General features: G+C 41.6%; 1 protein-coding gene across 2 annotated transcripts in view; it reads left to right on the top strand.

The window, feature by feature from the left end:
- The window catches only part of CLOCK (clock circadian regulator), a 123,237-nt gene that overhangs the window by 82,180 nt on the left and 21,064 nt on the right, over positions 1-19,993 (top strand). For both annotated transcript variants that reach the window (XM_068278578.1, XM_068278577.1), the window contains exons 8-15: positions 622-742; positions 1,096-1,209; positions 5,803-5,921; positions 7,733-7,815; positions 14,118-14,224; positions 15,422-15,569; positions 17,524-17,599; positions 17,779-17,926. In XM_068278578.1, coding sequence (XP_068134679.1) covers positions 622-742; positions 1,096-1,209; positions 5,803-5,921; positions 7,733-7,815; positions 14,118-14,224; positions 15,422-15,569; positions 17,524-17,599; positions 17,779-17,926 — 916 coding nt within the window. The remainder of the gene's footprint in view (positions 1-621; positions 743-1,095; positions 1,210-5,802; positions 5,922-7,732; positions 7,816-14,117; positions 14,225-15,421; positions 15,570-17,523; positions 17,600-17,778; positions 17,927-19,993) is intronic.

Here is a 19,993-nt window from a genome sequence, read left to right as displayed (position 1 = left end):
TGCCTAAGTTACGGATAACAGGAACTTAGACACTGAAGCCTCAAAAAAAAACTGTTTTTACTTAAGAGTCTTCTTAAGCATTAATGCCCTACCTGAAACGCTGCATCCCCGTGGCTGAACTCTCAATTAATCCCCCTGAAATCCCCAGGAGAAGATTTGGGGATCGCTTCCATGTAGAGGCAGAGCTTTGGGCAGTAGCTCTGCCTCTACTCATGTCAATCTGCGCGGATCTCCGCCTTCCGTCTTTCACTGAGAGGGCTGAGGAAAGGCAGCGATCAGCGCAGATTGATTGGACTGGAGGCAGAGCAACAGCCCAAAGCTCCCTCCCCAGGCAGCAAAATCCACAAATTGGAAAGTCATGGATATTTGCCCCAGGATTTCGGGGGGTTTAATTGAGAGTTTAGCCGCGGGGATGCAGCATTTCTGGTATGGCATTAATGCTTAAGAAGACTAAGTCAAAACTGTTTTTTTTTTTGAGGCTTCAGAGTCTCTTTAACTGTATTTGTGTTTGGTCTAAATTGAACATTAGAAATCTTATGTTGTGATTATGAATGTCTTACATTTTTGTATATTTACTGTCTTTTCTTTTTTTTAAATCTCATTTTCATCTTTCTCTTTCAGTCTGATCTGGTTGATCAGAGTATATTTAATTTTGTCCCCGAGGGGGAACATTCAGAAATATATAAAATCCTGTCTACGCGCACGCTGGAAGGTGGTTCTTTGGGTTCGGATTATCTGAAAAGTAAGTTTCCCATAGTTAATTTCTTATGTATAGTTGGGTGATGTGTTGGAAGCAGACAGAAGGGCAGTTATAAGGATCCAAAGGGGTGTAACCAGGGCTGAGTAGTAATGGCAATATGCCAGGGTCTGCTCATGCTCAAACCTGCAGGTCTAGTGTTCTCTGTTTTCTGGTGGTTAGTATGTACAAAAAGTGGTCCAGGAAAAACTAGACTCACTACTGGGAATAGAAAATGATGATAAAGGTTGAAAATGTTATTGCTGTTCTTTACACTAGTATGTTGTTTGTGGTGAGTTTAATCTGATACCTGTATAAGAGTGTATGTAGTAATAACAAATCCATTTATCTTCTTACAGCAAAGAACGAGCTTGAATTCTGTTGCCACATGTTGCGGGGAACGGTTGACCCAAAAGAACCAGCTACATATGAATATGTAAAGTGCATTGGAAATTTCAAGTCGTTAAATAATGGTAAGATACTGGCTCTAAGTACTGATTAGAAAAATAAAAGAATCCTCTACAAGTAGCAAAACTCAACAGCTTAGCAATTGGGTAGCTTTATACAAAGTGATTTTAACCTTCTGGTGTTCAATTTCCCCAGGATTTCAGTGCAAAAAGGAATCAATTTTCATAATTTTTTTTTTTTTCGTGTAACTTGCCAAAATGTGTAAAGCAAGGGTCTAGTATACAGTGCAGGAGAGTAGTGATGTGTATGCACGTCAATACTGTACACAGCATGTTTTGTATGGACGTGTATAACTGTCAGTACCGCTAGGGAGGTGTAACGTGTAGTGCAGGGCTGTGGAGTTGGAGTCGGGGCAATTTTGGGCACCCGAAGTTGGAGTCGTTGATTTCATAAACTGAGGAGTCGGAGTCAGATGATTTTTGTACAAAATCCACAGCCCTGTTAAGTATTAGGCCAAGGAGTCTGAGTCGAGGAGTCGGAGACAATTTGGGTACCCGGAGTCGGAGTTGGAGTCTGAGTCGTGGTTTCATAAACTGAGTCGTCGGAGTCTGAAGATTTTTGTCCCGACTCCACAGCCCTGGTGCAGTGCGCACAGATTTGCACTGAATGCAGATTGTCACTTATTGTGGAAATACTGAAGACCAAACCACGGGTAAAAGTGAAATAATGAAAATGTTTATTTACGAAGTGCAGGATATATAGTAGTGATGCTGCAATTGGTGCAAGAACATAAATACAAATAGCAGTGTAATTGCAAACAAAGTAGCAATATAATTGCAGGCAAACGTCTTACAATCAGACATGCCACAAACCAGTGAATATACAGTATATACACAGTGTGCAGACAATGAACGCCGGACCCTGTCTAGCTAATCTAACTAATATATATATCCAAGATAATATACAATCAGACATAGTACATATGGCAGCAGGGAATTGGATCGTCATACACGCCAAGATCAGATACCAGGACATCAAGCAATACAATCGGTAAGAAATAGAATAGTCTGGTAAAGCCAATATCTTACACCAGGGAGTCGAGCAATCAGGTAGCAGGAATTGGGTAAGTGACCAGAACACAGGCTCTAGGGCGATCATCACTAATGAACTAGCAAAGGTGTTCTGTTGGAGCTGGACTTATATACTGTGCAGGATGGTCATGTGACCTCTTCCAAGGCTGCAGAAACAGTTCCTGAATACAGAGACCTCTGCTGGTGGACAGAACCAGCATAGTGAAATGTTCTTGAAGTGAGAGGGGACATCTGCTGGTGAACAGAGGAAGTCCATACAGTTCACAAATGTCACCAGGCGGAACAGATTGTGACAGGTGGTTAAAGTGATGTGTGATTTTGCAGAATTCCTTCATGTGCAGTCTTTCAGAAAATGCTCCATGCAGCACTATTGTGATTTAATACAAATCACAACACTGTAGAGAGATCACCCCATAGGATTCCACTATACTGGCACTTTATCGATTGCTGGCCAATCGCCAAAAGTGCTGCTAGTGTGAACTGACTATTAAGGCATTTTAACCCATTAGCAATTTCAATAGAGTTATTTCGTTTGAAATAATTGCACTGCTTTTGACTTCAGTTGGCAGAACTTGTGCTGTAAATTATTGGAATGCTTTGATCTCTCTCTGCTAGCAGAAAATATAGAAACTGAAAGCAGAAGTTCTCTGTTGTTGTCTCACACTGCCCTTTAGTGACAAGTGGCTACAAATACACATAATAGTAGTACGAATTCGAAGCACAGAAATGTAAGGAATAAAAAAAAAGTGCTAAAATTGGCCTGGAGCACTTGCAAGACTCTAAATGAATTGGCTGCTATTGGGTTATAGAGCTCAGACTATCAGCTGCGTACAGTAATGTTGTATTGGGAGAATACACAATAGACGAAAAAATCCTTGTAGGTGCACCACAATCACCTTCACAAGGACTATTGGATATTCAGGGATATAGTAAAAATTCAGGAAACCAAAAAAATGCAAAAAATACTTTTAATGTTCCAAAAATAGTGCAGAGTTTGTATACAAGGTCTTCAATCACGTAGAAAAGTGCATATAATTAGTTGAAAAGGCAACAACATCGATTTGTTTCGGGTCCACAACCCTTCTTCAGGCCTTTATACATAAAGTGAACATCTGCACAATCCGAATACACAGTATGACCTCATCTGGACAACAACTAAGCCAGGGTAGACCACCAAATAAAGATTTGAGAAAGGAGCCGCATGGAAGCAGGACTTCCGGACTAGGTGGACCACCTGGTCCAGACGTCCTGCTTCAATGCGGTTCCTTTCTCAAATCTTTTCTACGTGATTGAAGACATTGTATACAAACTCTGAACTTTTTTTTGGAACATTAACCCATTCGCGTTCCGTCGTTTTCACTTGAGAAATGTTCACCTCCCATTCATTAGCCTATAACTTTATCACTACTTATCACAATGAACTGATCTATATCTTGTTTTTTCCGCAACCAATTAGGCTTTCTATAGGGGGTACATTTTGCTAAGAGCCACTTTACTGTAAATGCATTTTAACAGGAAGAATAAGAAAAAAACTGAAAAAATCATTATTTCTCAGTTTTCAGCCATTAGTTTTAAAATAATACATGCCTCCATAAATAAAACTCACGTATTGTATTTGCCCATATGTCCCGGTTATTACACCGTTAAAATTATGTCCCTATCACAATGTATGGCGACAATATTTTATTTGGAAATAAAGGTGCATTTTTTCCGTTTTGCATCTATCACTATTTACAAGTTTAAAATAAAATAATATATATAGAAATATTTCATCTTTACATTGATATTTAAAAAGTTTAGACCCTTAGGTAAATATTTACATGTTTTTTTTTATTGTAATGTTTTTTTTTTTGTTTTTTAATATTAAACATTTTATTTGGGTATTTTTGGGAGGGTGAGATGTAAACTATAGTTTTATAATGTAATTGTGTGTTGTTTTTTATTTTTTTTACTTTTTAGTTGTAGTTTTACTTTTTGGCCACAAGATGGCGACCATGAGTTTGTTTACATGATGTCACTCTAAGCGTAACACACGCTTAGAGTGACGCAGAGGGGAGGCAACGGACAGAAAAAGCACAGCTTCCGAGAGAAGCTGTCGCTTTTTCAGCGGGGGAGAGGAATCAGTGATCGGGCACCATAGCCCGATACATTGATTCCGTGGCTACCGAATCCGCGGCCGGGAGAGCGCGTGCACGTGCGCGATCGGCCGCGGTAGCGAGCATGGTTCCTGGACGTAGTTTCTACGTCCAGGAACCAAAATAGGTTAAAGAAAAAGTATTTTTTTTGCATTTTTTTTGGTTTCCTGGGTTTTTACTATATCCCTGAATATCTAATAGTATCAGTTGCATACAGACATCAAGTCATTGTTGCGCCGTGATGGAGATGATCATTGTTTGCCTGAACATATGTAGCTTTCCTATCTTATTTTAGTTGGCCCAACTTGGGAGGGGGACACAGCAGCCATAGTCGAACACCGTGAATCCAGTGCAGGAGACTTGGGCGCACAGGGAGTAACTTAGGCATCGTCAGAAGACTGAGCTGAAGTTACTTTTAAAGAGACACTGAAGCGAAAAAAAAATATGATGAATTGGTTGTGTACTATGAATAATTACTAGAAGTTTAGCAGCAAAGAAAATATTCTCATATTTTTATTTTCAGGTATATAGTGTTTTTTCTAACATTGCATCATTCTATAATATGTGCAGATTACACAACACTCAGCATTCAAAATGATTCTTTCAGAGCAGTCTGTGAACTAATGACCTCTCTTCTGGCAGAGAAAAAGTAAATAGTTCAATAACACTTGAGATAATAAGTCAGATAACAGCCCTCTCCACGACTTTGAAAGTCGCAGAGCTTAATTGCTTTTTTGCATAGAGATAGCAACTGAAGTTTCTTAACTCTTCCTGTACTGGAAACCATTATTTTGATGATACTGATGTATCTGATCTTAATGTTTAATTTCTTAGCTGTACTACACATACAAATCATAATATCATAATTTTTTTTTCGCTTCAGTGTCTCTTTAAAACACAATAATTCGGCTTCCAGCAATTGCTGGAAGCCGAATTATTTAATTCCCTACCATCCATAGCGGTCTGGATAGGGAATAGTATTTAACACAGCCAGGACTTGTGCAGCAGCAGGATCAGCAATATACCAGCTGTATCCTGCGCCCAAGTCTCCCACGCCGATTCCCCTCGTGCGCGCCATAGTGGATATTGTGGCATTGCTGCTTTTTGCCCTATTATATAAATTGACCCTGAGGATGTTAGATGCCTATTTCTATGCAGGAAGAGACAAGTGTTCTTGAAGATTCCATGTTTACAGGTCCACAACAAGATCCTTCATGTAAAAGATTTTTCCATGTTGTAATTGTTAACATGATCATCCACTGTCTATACTATAGTTTTGCAACAAAGCAAATATAACTCCTATCAAGTTTTTTGTTCTCTTTTGTCATATCTGGACATTAATATTTCATCTTTGCTCAAACAGTATGTACATTTAAAGGTGATGTATCTAGACAAAAAAGGACTTTGCAATCAGTTGTTGTTTGTCTTTCAGTGCCCAGCTCGACACATAATGGCTTTGATGGTGCACTACAGAGGTCCCTCAGGCCTGCATTTGAAGAGCGGGTCTGCTTTGTAGCAACTGTTAGATTAGCTACACCTCAGTTCATTAAGGTAAAAGTTATACAATTTTTTTTAAATGAAAACCCCTAGTGCCAGTATGTTCTTTCCCAGCTTTAACTACAGCAGTTTTTGCATTGTGATTCATATCTAATGAGCCAGCTGCATCCATGACTTCTTTTTAGTGGCAGTATCTGGAGGAGTATAACATTTTTGTACTTTGTTGGCATTGCTGACCCTTAGTGTTCCTCAACATCATCAACACAGGCAGAAGATTGTTCAGACTTCTGGACCCATCATTCACTTGCAGTTTCAGTGGTTTGCAATGTGTCTTTCATCAGTGGATAATCGGTTTTCCTGATAGTCTATACAGCTGCTGGAATGATCATTTGTGTGATAATTTTGCTACCTACTTAACTTTGCGACTTGTCATTAGGCTGTTATCTTAGGTCTGTCGGGAGCTTTAAAGGGACTCTGATCAGAGTACAAAAATGAAAATTTCCACCAGCCCCCGTATCCTGTGAGGTCCCTCGACGTCCTCTGCATCCCCTCTGTGGTCCCGCTGTCGGCCCCGTTAGTGCGGCGACTTTAGCTGAAGTCCTTTGCAACTGCGTATGCGCGGCCTAGCCATGCTTCCAGCCTGATCACGCATGCGTTGCCGTGAGCCTCCTGCGCATGTGCAGTTCAGTCTTTCTAGAACTGCACAGGGCGCTTACGGCGACACAAGCGTGATTGAGCTGGAAGTATGGCCAGGCCGCGCATGCGCAGTTGTTGCCGACTTTAGGCTAAGTCACTGCACTAACTGGGGTGCCAGCAGGACCATAGAGGGGACCCAGAGGACGCCGAGGGGCCTCACAGGCTACTGGTGACTGGAGGAAGCCGCAGGTAAATGCCAATTTTCATTTTTGTACTCTGCTCAGGGCCCCTTTAAAGTATCCCTGAATCGGGGGGGGGGGGGTAGACTATTAATTGAAGCCCATGGTGGGCTATATTACTAACCTAGTGTCCTGAAGCAGCTTGTTGTGCTCGGGGTACCCTGTGCCTGGTTTCCTTATCTCCGCAGCCTGCCAGAAGTTCCTGTGAGAGGCGCAGAGCGGTTCTGAACTGTGCATGTAAAGTTTCCCCAACAAACTGAGCTGCACCCCCAATTTTCCCTCTCCCCTTTACAGTATATGTAACTGCAAGGGCCTTTTTCCCCTAGCAGAGTTTTACAATCCAATTCTGATCATTTGTGGATCGCAAAATGCTAGGGACATAAAAACGTAAACTGCTGGGGGGGGGGGGGGCCAGACACGGGGAACATAGTAATACAGGCAGTGGTATACACAAAATATTGACCTGTAATACAGAACTGGTCACCCTAGTAATCACAGTGACAAATCTAACATGATGAACAAATGTATATCAATGTATATCAAATTCCAAGATACAAGGGTGAGAGAGCCCTGCCCTTGCGAGCTTACAATCTACAGGAAGTGCTCTGGCTAAATGACAGAGGTGTATAGGGGAAGTTTTGGAAGGTTGGGAACTACTTACCATAGTTGGGAGAGTATAGGTTAACACAACAACAACAAAAAAACTGTGGAAATGGGCTTAAACAGAAAGCAGACCAAAAACATGATGGCAAATGTGGTGTGATTTCATATGTTTAGATGCTCAGGCAGACCGCTACTGACCACGTTGCTCAGAAACTCCCCTGACCATCATTAGTAGAGAGAGCCCAGAGCCATTAGGCTGACGGCCATAAATGCAGTTTTCACATTTCTGTAGCAATATTTTTCTTTTGCCTATATGTACATTTTAATATTTTGCAAGTGAAGTTGATGAGCTTTTTTTTTAAATGTATTTATTTTATTGTCCACTAGGAAATGTGCACTGTGGAAGAGCCCAATGAAGAGTTCACCTCCAGACACAGCTTAGAATGGAAGTTTCTCTTCTTAGACCACAGGTGGGTAACTCAGCTTGCTCATCCAATCAGTGCACACTTGCCTGCAAAGTTTGTGGTAGATCAGGTAAACATTTAGGGTAGGAACACACTAGGCAGAATCGCATATGAATTTCACACTACGTGCTATGGGGAAAACTCATGCGATTCTGCCTAGTTTGTTCCTACCCTTAGGCTACTTTTACTCTATGCACTTTGCAATAGGAAAGCAACACAATTATGAAAAATCACATTGCACGTTATGAGTGCTATGCAACAGGACATAGAATTATGCTTCACTGCTGCTTTAAAGAGACTCTGTAACAAATTTTGCAGCCCTATTTCTTCTATCCTATAAGTTCCTATACCTATTTTAATGTGGTCTGGATTACTGCAGCCTTTTCTAGTTGCACTGTGTCTGTAAAATATACAGTACAGACCAAAAGTTTGGACACACCTTCTCATTCAAAGAATTTTCTTTATTTTCATGACTGTGAACATTGCAGATTCACACTGAAGGCATCCAAACTATGAATTAACACATGTGGAAGTATAGTACATAACCAAAAAGTGTGAAACAACTGAAAATGTCATATTCTAGGTTCTTCAAAGTAGCCATCTTTTTGCTTTGATTACTGCTTTGCACACTCTTGGCATTGTCTTCATGAGCTTCAAGAGGTTGTCACCTGAAATGGTTTTCACTTCACCGGTGTGCCCTGTCAGTTTTAATAAGTGGTATTTCTTGCCTTATAAATGGGGTTGGGACCATCAGTTGCGTTGTGCAGAAGTCAGGTGGATACACAGCTGATAGTCCTACTGAATAGACTGTTAGAATTTTTATTATGGCAAGAAAAAAGCAGCTAAGTAAAGAAAAACGAGTGGCCATCATTACTTTAAATGAAGGTCAGTCAGTCCAAAAAATTGGGAAAACTTTGAAAGTGTCCCCAAGTGCAGTCTCAAAAACCATCAAACGCTCCAAAGAAACTGGCTCACATGCGGACCGCCTCAAGAAAGGAAGACCAAGAGTCACCTCTGCTGCGAACGATAAGTTCATCCGAGTCACCAGCCTCAGAGATCGTAGGTTAACAGCAGCTCAGATTAGAGACCAGGTCAATGTCACAAGGAGTTCTAGCAGCAGACACATCTCTAGAACAACTGTTAAGAGGAGACTCTGTGAATCAGGCCTTCATGGTAGAATATCTGCTAGGAAACCACTGCTAAGGACAGGCAACAAGCAGAAGAGACTTGTTTGGGCTAAAGAACACAAGGAATGGACATTAGACCAGTGGAAATCTGTGCTTTGGTCTGATGAGTCCAAATTTGAGATCTTTGGTTCCAACCACTGTGTCTTTGTGCGACGCAGAAAAAGTGAACGGATGGACTCTACATGCCTGGTTCCCACCGTAATGCTGGTGACACAGTAGTGGATTTATTCAAAATTGAAGGCATACTGAACCAGCATGGCTACCACAGCATCTTGCAGCGGCATGCTATTCCATCCAGTTTGCGTTTAGTTGGACCATCATTTTTTTTTCAACAGGACAATTACCTCAAACCTCCAGGCTGTGTAATGGCTATTTGACCGAGAAGGAGAGTGATGGGGTGCTGCGCCAGATGACCTGGCCTCCACAGTCACCAGACCTGAACCCAATTGAGATGGTTTGGGGTGAGCTAAACTGCAGAGTGAAGGCAAAAGGGCCAACAAGTGCTAAGCATCTCTGGGAACTCCTTCAAGACTGTTGGAAGACCATTTCCGGTGACTACCTCTTGAAGCTCATAAAGAGAATGCCAAGAGTGTGCAAAGCAGTAATCAAAGCAAAAGGTGGCTACTTTGAAGAACCTAGAATGTGACATATTTTCAGTTGTACTTCCACATGTTTGAATTCATAGTTTGGATGCCTTCAGTGTGAATCTACAATGTTCATAGTCATGAAAATAAAGAAAACTCTTTGAATGAGGTGTCCAAACTTTTGGTCTGTACTGTATCTAACCATCTTTTTTTTTGTCAAGCTTTGTCGACCCAGGGAGAATAGGCTGCCTCTGTTGTAATGAATACAAATTTTATATGCTTTGTCAATTCTTTTAAAAGGGCTTCAATAAATTAAGTTTTTTTAGATGGTGCGGATCTTCTCATCTGATACATTGACTCCCTGTGACTTTAGGGTTGATCACGGCACGCCAAGGAGCCATTGGTGCAGTTGTAAGAGGACTATTATACATTGGGATAGGGACATAATTTAAATGGTGTAATAAGCGGGACAAATGGGCAAATAAAATACATGGGTTTTAATTACGGTAGCATGTATTAATTTCTAACTATAATGGCCAAAAGCTGAGAAATAATGATTTTTTTTTTCATTTCTTTCTGAATATTCCTGTTAAAATGGATTTAGAATAAATTAATTCTTAGCAAAATGTATCACCCACAGAAAGCCTAATTGGTGGTGGAAAAAACAAGATATAGACCAATTGATTGTGATGAGTAGTGGCAAAGTTATTGTCAAATGAATGGGAGGTGAAAATTGCTCAGATGCAAAAAATAAACAACCCTTTGGGCTTAAGTGGTTAAAAGGAAACATCCATATCCCTCTCAGTTAAGGTTCCCTTTAAAGGAGACCTGAAGCAAAAAAAGTGCCCCTAGGGGGTACTTACCTTGGGTGAGGAAAGCCTCTGCATCCTATTGAGGCTTCCTTCATTGTCCTTCAAATGCGCGTTCCTGCGCTGGGACCCCGAAAAGAGCTTGCGCAATAGCACCATCCCGCTCGGTTACCTTCAGAAAAAGCCAGGCCAGATTGGGTCCACGCTAGGGCGGAGGCGGGAGCCATCTGCCGCTTACAGTAGCATGGACTCAAACGGCTCGGCTATTTCCATCACCAAGCGTGCATGTGCTGGAAAGCCACTCTCAGGGCGTCCCAGCGCTGTTATTCAACTGTTAATGCCATCGTTTACATTGATTTTTTTTTAGTAGGTTTGATGTTTGTAAGATCTAAATTCGACAGGCAGACAGAGACGTGCACGCCTACCTTTATTCTTTTTCTAATTTCTTCATGTAAGAATAAATCTTTTGTAGTGTGTAAGACACTGCTACTCGGTAGGAAAAATAGTATGCTACTAGTACGCCACACTGCTGTTTTTTTTATTATATAGCCATTTGGGTTTGTTTTCGGATTTTATTTTCTTTGCAGCTTTATAAACCTTTTTGAGCAGTAATAGTGTTGTAACGTTTTTGCTGTTTTTGCTTAAACCTTTTCAAGGATAACCTAAAACATGTAAGAGGCACTTGACCCAGCAAGTGTGTGCCCAGATGATAGTGCACAGTAATGGATAAAAGCCATCATGTTCCAGTAACAAGGTGTTCTATGGCTGTACTCTAGTGCTTTTTCATTTTTTATTTGTATCAGTAAACCTTATTCTGAACTAGAATTTATGTATTTTATTTTTCCACCAGACATTCTAGAATGGTTTATAATCTATCCCTTCAGTCTGGTGTCTAAATATAGGTGAATTTCCTCCACCTCAAGCTCCCAGACCTCTGTGCGTTAATTTCACATATACTTGTACTACACCATACTACCAGGTGTTATTGTATAGGCTGGAGATGGAAACCACATTCAAATGGGTTGGAGAGTGTTTGTTTTATTGGCGCTTGAAACCCAAACTTTCCTAAGGTTGCTGCAAAATAGGCCCCAGGAATGTCCGGATTTGTTAAAAGAACAGTGTGTTTTAGTTAAGGCATTATTATTTGTTAAAAGAAGAAATGTGTGAATGGATCAGCCCAGGTATGAATACAGAAAATGCTACTGTAAACCGACTGATTTTGTGTACAGGCCTTTTTCAGGGCTGGGGATGTTCGCTTTACAGCAAACAACCTACCTGTGGTAAAACTTTCTTCTTCTGCTTTTGTCATTTTATGGATCCATATGCATGGAGGCATAATTATAGGTTTGAAGCAGAATTACAGCTTGCCTCCCAAGTCTGCCTTCTGTCATAGCCTTCTGTCATGCTGCCCCTACCCTTTGTAATACCTTGCCACGCCCAATCAAGTCCACTCCAACCCTGGAGGTATTTAAATCCAAACTGAAAAGCCACCTGTTTAGTCTGGCATTTATGATCGCATAACAGTTTCCCCTGTACACATCACTATGTACTAATCTGAGACAAGCTTATGCACTTTGTGTCCTATGGGAGAATGTGTTGTTGCTGCCTTCCTTCCCAAGATTAGGTAATCTGTATAAAAATCTCCGTCCCCACTTTAAAAGTGCTTAAGGGCTGGTTCAGACGGACGTTTGTGCAGCGTTTACCCCCAGCGTTCGGGGGCTTGGCGTTAAACGCTCCCATTCAAGTGAATGGGAGCGTCTGTACCAAGCTTTCATGCGCGTTTACACGAACGCGGCGTTCGGGTCCTGATTTTCACTGGCGTTCAAGGAGCCCCTGGAAGCTACATGTTGCTTCAGGGGGCGGTTCCCTTAGGGGAAGAAAAACACGCGACCGCATCCGAACGCAATGCGAATGCTGCTGAAAGCCCGAACGCATTGCCGCCGCGACGCCAACGAACGCGACGCCTCCAAACGTCCGTCTGAACCAGCCCTAAAGCTGCTGGAATCAGTATTTCTTATCCTTTTCAGTCAGGGAGCTATACTAACAGGTCACAGTTACCCAGACTGTTTTGCAACCAATTGCATCTTCTCCTGTCCATATGTGTATATGTAAAATTTCGTGACATTTTGCAGAGCTGAGTGCAATGCAGCTTCCTGTCAGTGCAATCCCATGATAAGGCTTGGGAAGATATGAACACTTTATTATCAGTTATTCTTTTAAACACTATTGTATAATCGTAAAGCAAATCATTTGGATCAGAGGGAAATTTGTGACTGTAATACTGCTGCCATGTGTTTGCATTTTTTAAAAATACATTTATCAATGGACCTAGTATGATGAGTACTACATGCATTATTTAAATAGATAGACACAATACAGTTTTCTTGTTACAGATGTCTGAGAGATGTCCAATCTGCTTCTGATTGAGAAGGATCGATTTTGAGATCAGTACTGCACAAAATTGATCCCTTTCTCGAATCTCAGAAGTGGATTGGACATGCTGGAAATAATTGAACTATCCGTCTGATGCGAAAATTAAAATGTGTCTATCCAACAAATGAATTCTGGAAACGAGAATATCCGCTGGGGATTTAAAGGGAACCTTAACTGAGTGTTAAAGAAATGGATTCACTTACCTTACACTTCCCCCAGCCCCCTGTAGATGTCCTGTGCCTGTGCGCCGTCTCAAACCGATCCTCCAGTCCCTCGCAGGCAGCTAGTTTAGGTTTCAGTGACTGACCAGTTGCTGTCCAATGTGCCTGCGCGGCTGTAGCCTCGCGCGTATTCGATCGCACTGCAATGGCCATCCTGCGCAGGCGCAGGTCGTGTTTACTCATTGTATAATGCTTCCTCTCTCTGATTTACAGGTGATCTGTATGGAGATCAGGTGATCTGTACGGAATGTCCATTATTGAGCGTCGTATACATAGAGGGAGATATTGCTTGTTTGGCAGTTAAAAAAAAAAAGCCATGACCACACCCACTAACATTGCGAGTGTGTGTGTGTGTGTGTGTGTGTGTGTGTGTGTAGGCGCGCGCATGCACAGAGGGAGATAATGGTTGCTTAAAAGTTGGAAACAGCCGTTATTCCAACAATGCAACGAGGTTTACAGACCGCAAACTCTCAGGACCGTGGTCATGACATCACACTGTGGGAGGGGTTTCACCACAATATCAGCCATACAGACCCCCTGATGATCTTTTTGACAAAAGGTAAAGATTTCTTGTGGGAAAGGGGGTATCAGCTACTGATTGGAATGAACTTTAATCCTTGGTGAAAGATCCACTTTAAGGTAAGTAAAATTGGGTGCTAAAGTAGGTCAGCCCAATCGAACAACAAATTCAATAACCTTTTGCACACAAATACTCAATGAAACATAATAATAAGGATCCACTATCCTGACAGCTAAATTAAAAAGCAGTGGTTTTAGTTTGCAAAATAATGCATTATTTTGCATAGTCCCATACACTGCCCAGAGGTGGTTCTGGGTAATTATGTGTCCTAACTCTGGCCCTATAACATGCATAATGTGCCATGCAAGCATACAGTGCACCAACCTATCAACCAGATTGGGAGCACTTATGACTCCTCTCCTGGAGAAGTGTATCAAGACTAAAGCTCCTTACAATAGCTAGATGAATTACATTGTATACTGGATGCCAAATACATTATTTCTGCGACCGGTTTCATTTCTGATGTGATTTCTGATCTTTTCTTCCTTTTTCAGGGCTCCACCTATAATAGGATATTTGCCTTTTGAAGTGCTGGGGACTTCTGGCTATGATTATTATCATGTGGATGATCTGGAGAATCTTGCAAAATGTCATGAACATTGTAAGTATATTAACACAGCTACCGTTACCTTAATAAAACATAAATGTTAGTTCTAGTGTCTATGCAGAACATGTTCCCCATAGGAATAATGATGATCATATCGCTGCAGAGATTGAATTCTGTCTTCCCCAGTCTCTTAGGAAAGAACATTTAGTTTGTCTCTGTGATGTCCCATTCCTTAGAAATCTTCACTTCCTGCCTTGCAGATGTTCTCCTCGGCAGGCTGCTGTAGCCAGCTCTCTGCACTGCGCTCCTCCACCTCGTGCAAACATTGGTATCTCATGCAGGGAATACACCATGAGTGTTTTCAGCAGATAGATGGCTCGATAGATCATTTCCAGCAAGTCTCGTTTTGATAGTTTTTCTGAATGATTTTTTTCATGTGAACGGAAACCGCAAAAAAAAACGATCTGACAGGTGAATGGAAAAACAATCAACTAGTAAATCTGCCCCAAAAACTCGTTGTGTATTCCCAGCATCAGAGCAGGTTTGAGGTAGAAAAAAAAAAAAAAAGCATAATGCAGGATTTTCAGGAAACAAGATGGCAAGTCCCATGACACAGAGACAATACATTCTGGCCAGTGGGATTAGATGACAATGTGCTTTAGTAGGTTAGTTATGGAACAGATTGGCACAAGTGAGGGAAATGTTACATCAGTTTTGCTTGGAAACTTGGAATTCTTTTATATTGGAAAAATATGAATCATATGGCAATATTTTCCACAGCACTTCAGAGCGTCGCTGTGAAATTTGTCACTAACTTTACCTCAAAAGTGCTCACAGTGTATATTCCTTACCATAGTATTCCTATCATATGTGCCAAATTTGGGGTAAAGCTAAATAACCTGCCAGTATGTTTTTTTTGGACGTGGGAGGAAGCGGGAGAAAACCTATGCCGACATGGGAGAACATACAAATGCAGAGAGTGTCCTGGGAAGCGAACCTGAGACTCTAGTACTGCAAAATGAGTGCTAGCCACATAGCCACCGTACTGCCCTGACATCATAAGAGAATAGAGGGAACAGCAATGAGCACTAATGTGTAGCAACAGACAATGTTCTTTCAGTCATTTAGTAATTGGCATGGTTCCTGAATAGTTGTTGTGGTTACCTGCTTATTACACATGGTTATTTGCTCTTTCTCATGCATTAATTTGCTAAACATGATGGGCAATAATGTTGGTTTTTCCCCTTGTAGTGATGCAGTATGGAAAAGGCAAGTCCTGTTACTATCGGTTCCTCACAAAAGGCCAGCAGTGGATATGGCTGCAGACAAGATACTACATCACCTATCATCAGTGGAATTCCAGGCCTGAGTTCATTGTGTGCACACACACTGTTGTAAGGTAATGAAATGGTTAGTTTGTGGTCACAAAGTAATGAGGTTGGTTTGTTATGTGTGCGTGTTGTGCCACCACCAGTAGCCATTCCCAGGGCCTGATCTACTTATTGCTATAGCAGGTGGATTCCGTGCTCATAATTGCAATCTAAACTTTTATTGAAACAGACATTGTAAATGTGGTTTTTTGTAATTAAATTAAAAAACTACCTTTTGTTGAAAATTCAGCACCACAGATGGACAGGATTAAAGTCACACAGTACTTAGCTTATTATGGTGACCCAAAGCATCCACATATTTCTGTAATGAATAGAAAGTCTGCGTCTTAAAACCAAAATGAAAGTGACCACATGTAGCTACAGTGGCTTGCAAAAGTATTCGGCCCCCTTGAAGTTTTCCACATTTTGTCATATTACTGCCACAAACATGAATCAATTTTATTGGAATTCCACGTGAGAGACCAACACAAAGTGCTGTACACGTGAGAAGTGGAATGAAAATCATACATGACGTTTTTTTCAAATAAATAACTGCAAAGTGGGGTGTGCGTAATTATTCAGCCCCCTTTGGTCTGAGTGCAGTCAGTTGTCTATAGATATTGCCTGATGAGTGTTAATGACTAAATAGAGTGCACCTGTGTGTAATCTAATGTCAGTACAAATACAGCTGCTCTGTGACGGCATTTGAGGTTGTCTAAGAGAATATTGGGAGCAACAACACCATGAAGTCCAAAGAACACACCAGACAGGTCAGGGATAAAGTTAAAAAAAAGGTGGGGGGAAAGGCTGCGCGTCCCTAAACACATGTTGCAATTGAATGGTTAATCGCACAGGCATACACCGCCTCTGTCAGACTGAAAAATGCATGCCCTGCATCCTAGACAAGTGCTAACATTTATTAAACTAGGAGGAACTTTAGCTTCCAATATGGTTTGCATGCAAAGTATATTATACTAGACACTGGCGACACGGTGAGGCAAACCTCCGGGCAAGTGACCTAACCTAAATTTAAAACCTTGGGAGCAGCTAAGCAAAAAAAATGTGTAACTTAAATTTTGTTGAACAGTGAGGAGAACGCCAGCGCATACCACTAAGGCTGCATCTGAAATGACCACCAGCTCAGTGGGAAAGCACCTAAATAGATTTTCTGCACACTTTGCATTCAATTCAGATGCAAATCATATGCAAATCTGCTACTACTTATTATGCAAACAGGAAACTCAGGAGGAGGGGCTGGGAGCAGCTAACCTGACAGTTACATAGTTACAAAGTTAAAAAAGGTTAGCACTTGTCTAGGATGCAGGGCATGCATTTTTCAGTCTGACAGAGGCGGTGTATGCCTGTGCGATTAACCATTCAATTGCAACATGTGTTTAGGGACGCGCAGTCTTTCCCCCCCACCTTTTTTTAACTTTGTAAAAAAAGGTGGGGGGAGCTTTGTGGTGTTCTTTCCCATACTGGACACGCAGTGACTTTCCCTCACAGGAAAATTTCCATCTGCCACCTTTTTTGTCTGTTCCAAGATAAAAACATTTGGGGTATTTGCATTTGTCAGTATTTGCTGTCTTTAGAAAAATTATCTCTACTTTTTTTTTTTATGTCATGTCTTCTTTGGAAAAGAGTCTCGCCACTTATCAGGCAGTGATGAGGAACTAATCTAATGCCGGGAATACACAGCTTGCACCGCTCGATTATGCCGCCGGATCGATTCCCGCTCGTCCCCACGGGTGATTCTCTTATCTTCTGCTCGTTTTCCTTTTTCCATTGTCCCGCCCGCTGTAACGAGTGCGGAATCAATCCGGCGGGTGATCGGACATGTCGGAAATTATCAATCGAGCCATCTAATGGCTTGATCGAGCGGTACAAACGTACAGTGTATTCCCAGCATAAGTGCACAAACCTGTTACTTTGTCTTATTTTTTTTTTATTCAAAGTAAAGTTTAATGGAGCTTTGTTTTGCAGCTATGCTGAGGTTGGTGCAGAGAGAAGGCGAGAACTTGGCATAGCAGATTCCCCGCCAGCCATCATCTCAGATAAAGTGAGTTCTTGTTGCTGCTAAACAGACTGCAGAACTAGTTGGTGTTCCTGCTGTGATACCATACTTCTGTCTGCATACTGTGTTTATATGAATGCAGAGAACACCTCTCAGCTCTAATGCTCTCAGCTCTAATGAAATGCCTCATGGACTATAAATAATATATACTTATGTGCTTCCAGATTAACCAAGACTCAGTCTCGGATAATCACATACATAAAGATAGCTTGAAGGATGCTTTGGACAGGTTTGATGACAGCAGGACACCATCACCATCTTCCAAGAGTTCCATCAAGTCATCGTCTCACACAGCGGTGTCAGATCCCTCATGTGAGTAGGCACGGTTCTTTATCACTTACAGACAGGGAGCTATTAGTAGAATAACTGTTTCGTAGAGCTATAGAATACTTCCTTAAGTCCATAGGTTTAACAAAACTTATCTGACCCCATAGCTTTAATGACTGGCTCTTGGCACACATGGTAATGAGGGGACATGCTTCTCTACTTTAGTGAATTGATACATTCTCCAAACACGTAGATAGAGTCTGCAGGAAAACTATGATGGGCAGTTTGTCATATAATTATGCTATTTTAAATGCAACTTCCTCTCCTAAATGATCTTGTGACCAGTTATGTCACTTCCTGCAGAGGAGTAACTCTATACAAATCTGCAAAGTCAAAAGTAGGTTAGCACACTGTATCCTTCGTTAGGTTGTTTTATTTTTCAATACATCAGTCAATCCATGACGGGCTGGCAAATGTTTAGGAGGGCTCCCTTTATCAGTACATGGTGCAGACAAATATGACCTGTATAAGCCCCAATGCAAACTTAAAGGAACCCGAGGTGAGAGACATATGGAGGCTGTCATGTATTTCCTTTTAAACAGTACCAGTTTCCTGGCAGTCCAGCTGATCTTTCTGGTCAGTGGGGTCTGAATCACACACCTGAAACAAGCATGCAGCCAACCATGTCAGAATTTTGTCAGGGTCTATGGCTAGAAGTATTATTATTATTATTATCGATTTATAAAGTGCCAACATAATCCGTGGCGTGTGTTTTTAGAGGCAAAGGATCATCAGAACAGCCAGGCAATGTGCATTATTTAAAAGGAAATAAACATGTCAGCCAACTCCCTCATGAATATGCATGATGAACAATGTAAATAAGTCACCAAATGGGTAATTACAGCTTGCTTTAAACACATACCTTAATATATATGGTCTTTTGTGTAAGGACCCCGCCATCATCGAGAGCACGTCACTCATATCAACAACAAAAAACGCAATCGCCAAAGTTTTACATCCATGCTTTGGGAGAGAAAGGAGAAGGTGCCCATGTGACCTAGTCGCAGGGTCCGAGCCTTCTAAATGATTGGACAGAGAAAGCCTCACCAATATTGCTGTTTAACGGCTTTACCATGCATGCTATGTGCCCGGCTAAGGCTCGTTCCCACGGACCTAGCTACTTACGACATCAGGCAACCACGTTTGCCTGGGCAACCCCTACCAGAACCAGTCACATTGGAGCCGTGCTGTTGGTGATGTTGCTTAGCACTTTAATTATACACCCGAATAACAGGTATGGTTGGTGTACTGAACACACCTCTAAGGGCCCATTCCCACCTGAGCGGGAATCTCACGATTCCCGCTCACGGCAAACCGCTAGCGGTTCTGCAAGAACCGCTACACAATGTAGCGAGGTGCATCTTTAAGCTCCCATTCATTTCTCCAGTCCTCATATGGTGCCTGTTCCACACCAGCATACTTTAGCTCACTGATTTATGCGCATGTGTTTAGCAGTGATGAAGTGGGAGGGACCCAAAAACAACGGGCAGGTTATGGATGAACAACAAAGCAATCATTTTTGCTATTTCCACATCCCTCTGTGCCACATCCCTTTGTGACCTTTTTAGATTAAATAAGGGGGCCTTGGAAGAGGAGTTGGCAAAGTGGAAGTGAGCTGGAGGGAAGGAAGAAGTTGGGGTCCTCACCCCTGCCGCAGCCCCCCTCCCTCTGCGAAGATTTATTTTCCCTTGTAGCCATGCTATTGGATATACCCGCAGTTAATGAACTTGCATTACTGTGTGATAGTTCAGTTACCATATGTAGTTATACATAAAGGACACCTGAACTCTTGCAAAGGACAGAAGGAAAACATAGAGAAATGCACCCTGTATGTATTTAGAGAGTTTAGCCTGTTTTAATTCTTCTTCATTTGTGTCTAATCACAAGTTGTAACTTGATCTCTCCCCGGGTCACCTGACTGCCATGACAGATGAGGCAGATAAGCTCATTTGAAAGCACAGAAAGTTAATGTCTGTTTCCATAAATCAGGAAGTAGACATTGCAGATTTATTTTAGGATTTGTATCAGCTGTAATAAAGAAGTGTTTTTTCT

The sequence above is a fragment of the Hyperolius riggenbachi genome, chromosome 1 (genome assembly GCF_040937935.1).
Source record: "Hyperolius riggenbachi isolate aHypRig1 chromosome 1, aHypRig1.pri, whole genome shotgun sequence".
Lineage (NCBI taxonomy): Eukaryota > Metazoa > Chordata > Amphibia > Anura > Hyperoliidae > Hyperolius > Hyperolius riggenbachi.
Note: the sequence above shows the minus strand (reverse complement) of the source record. Positions and strands in the feature narration are given on the sequence as shown.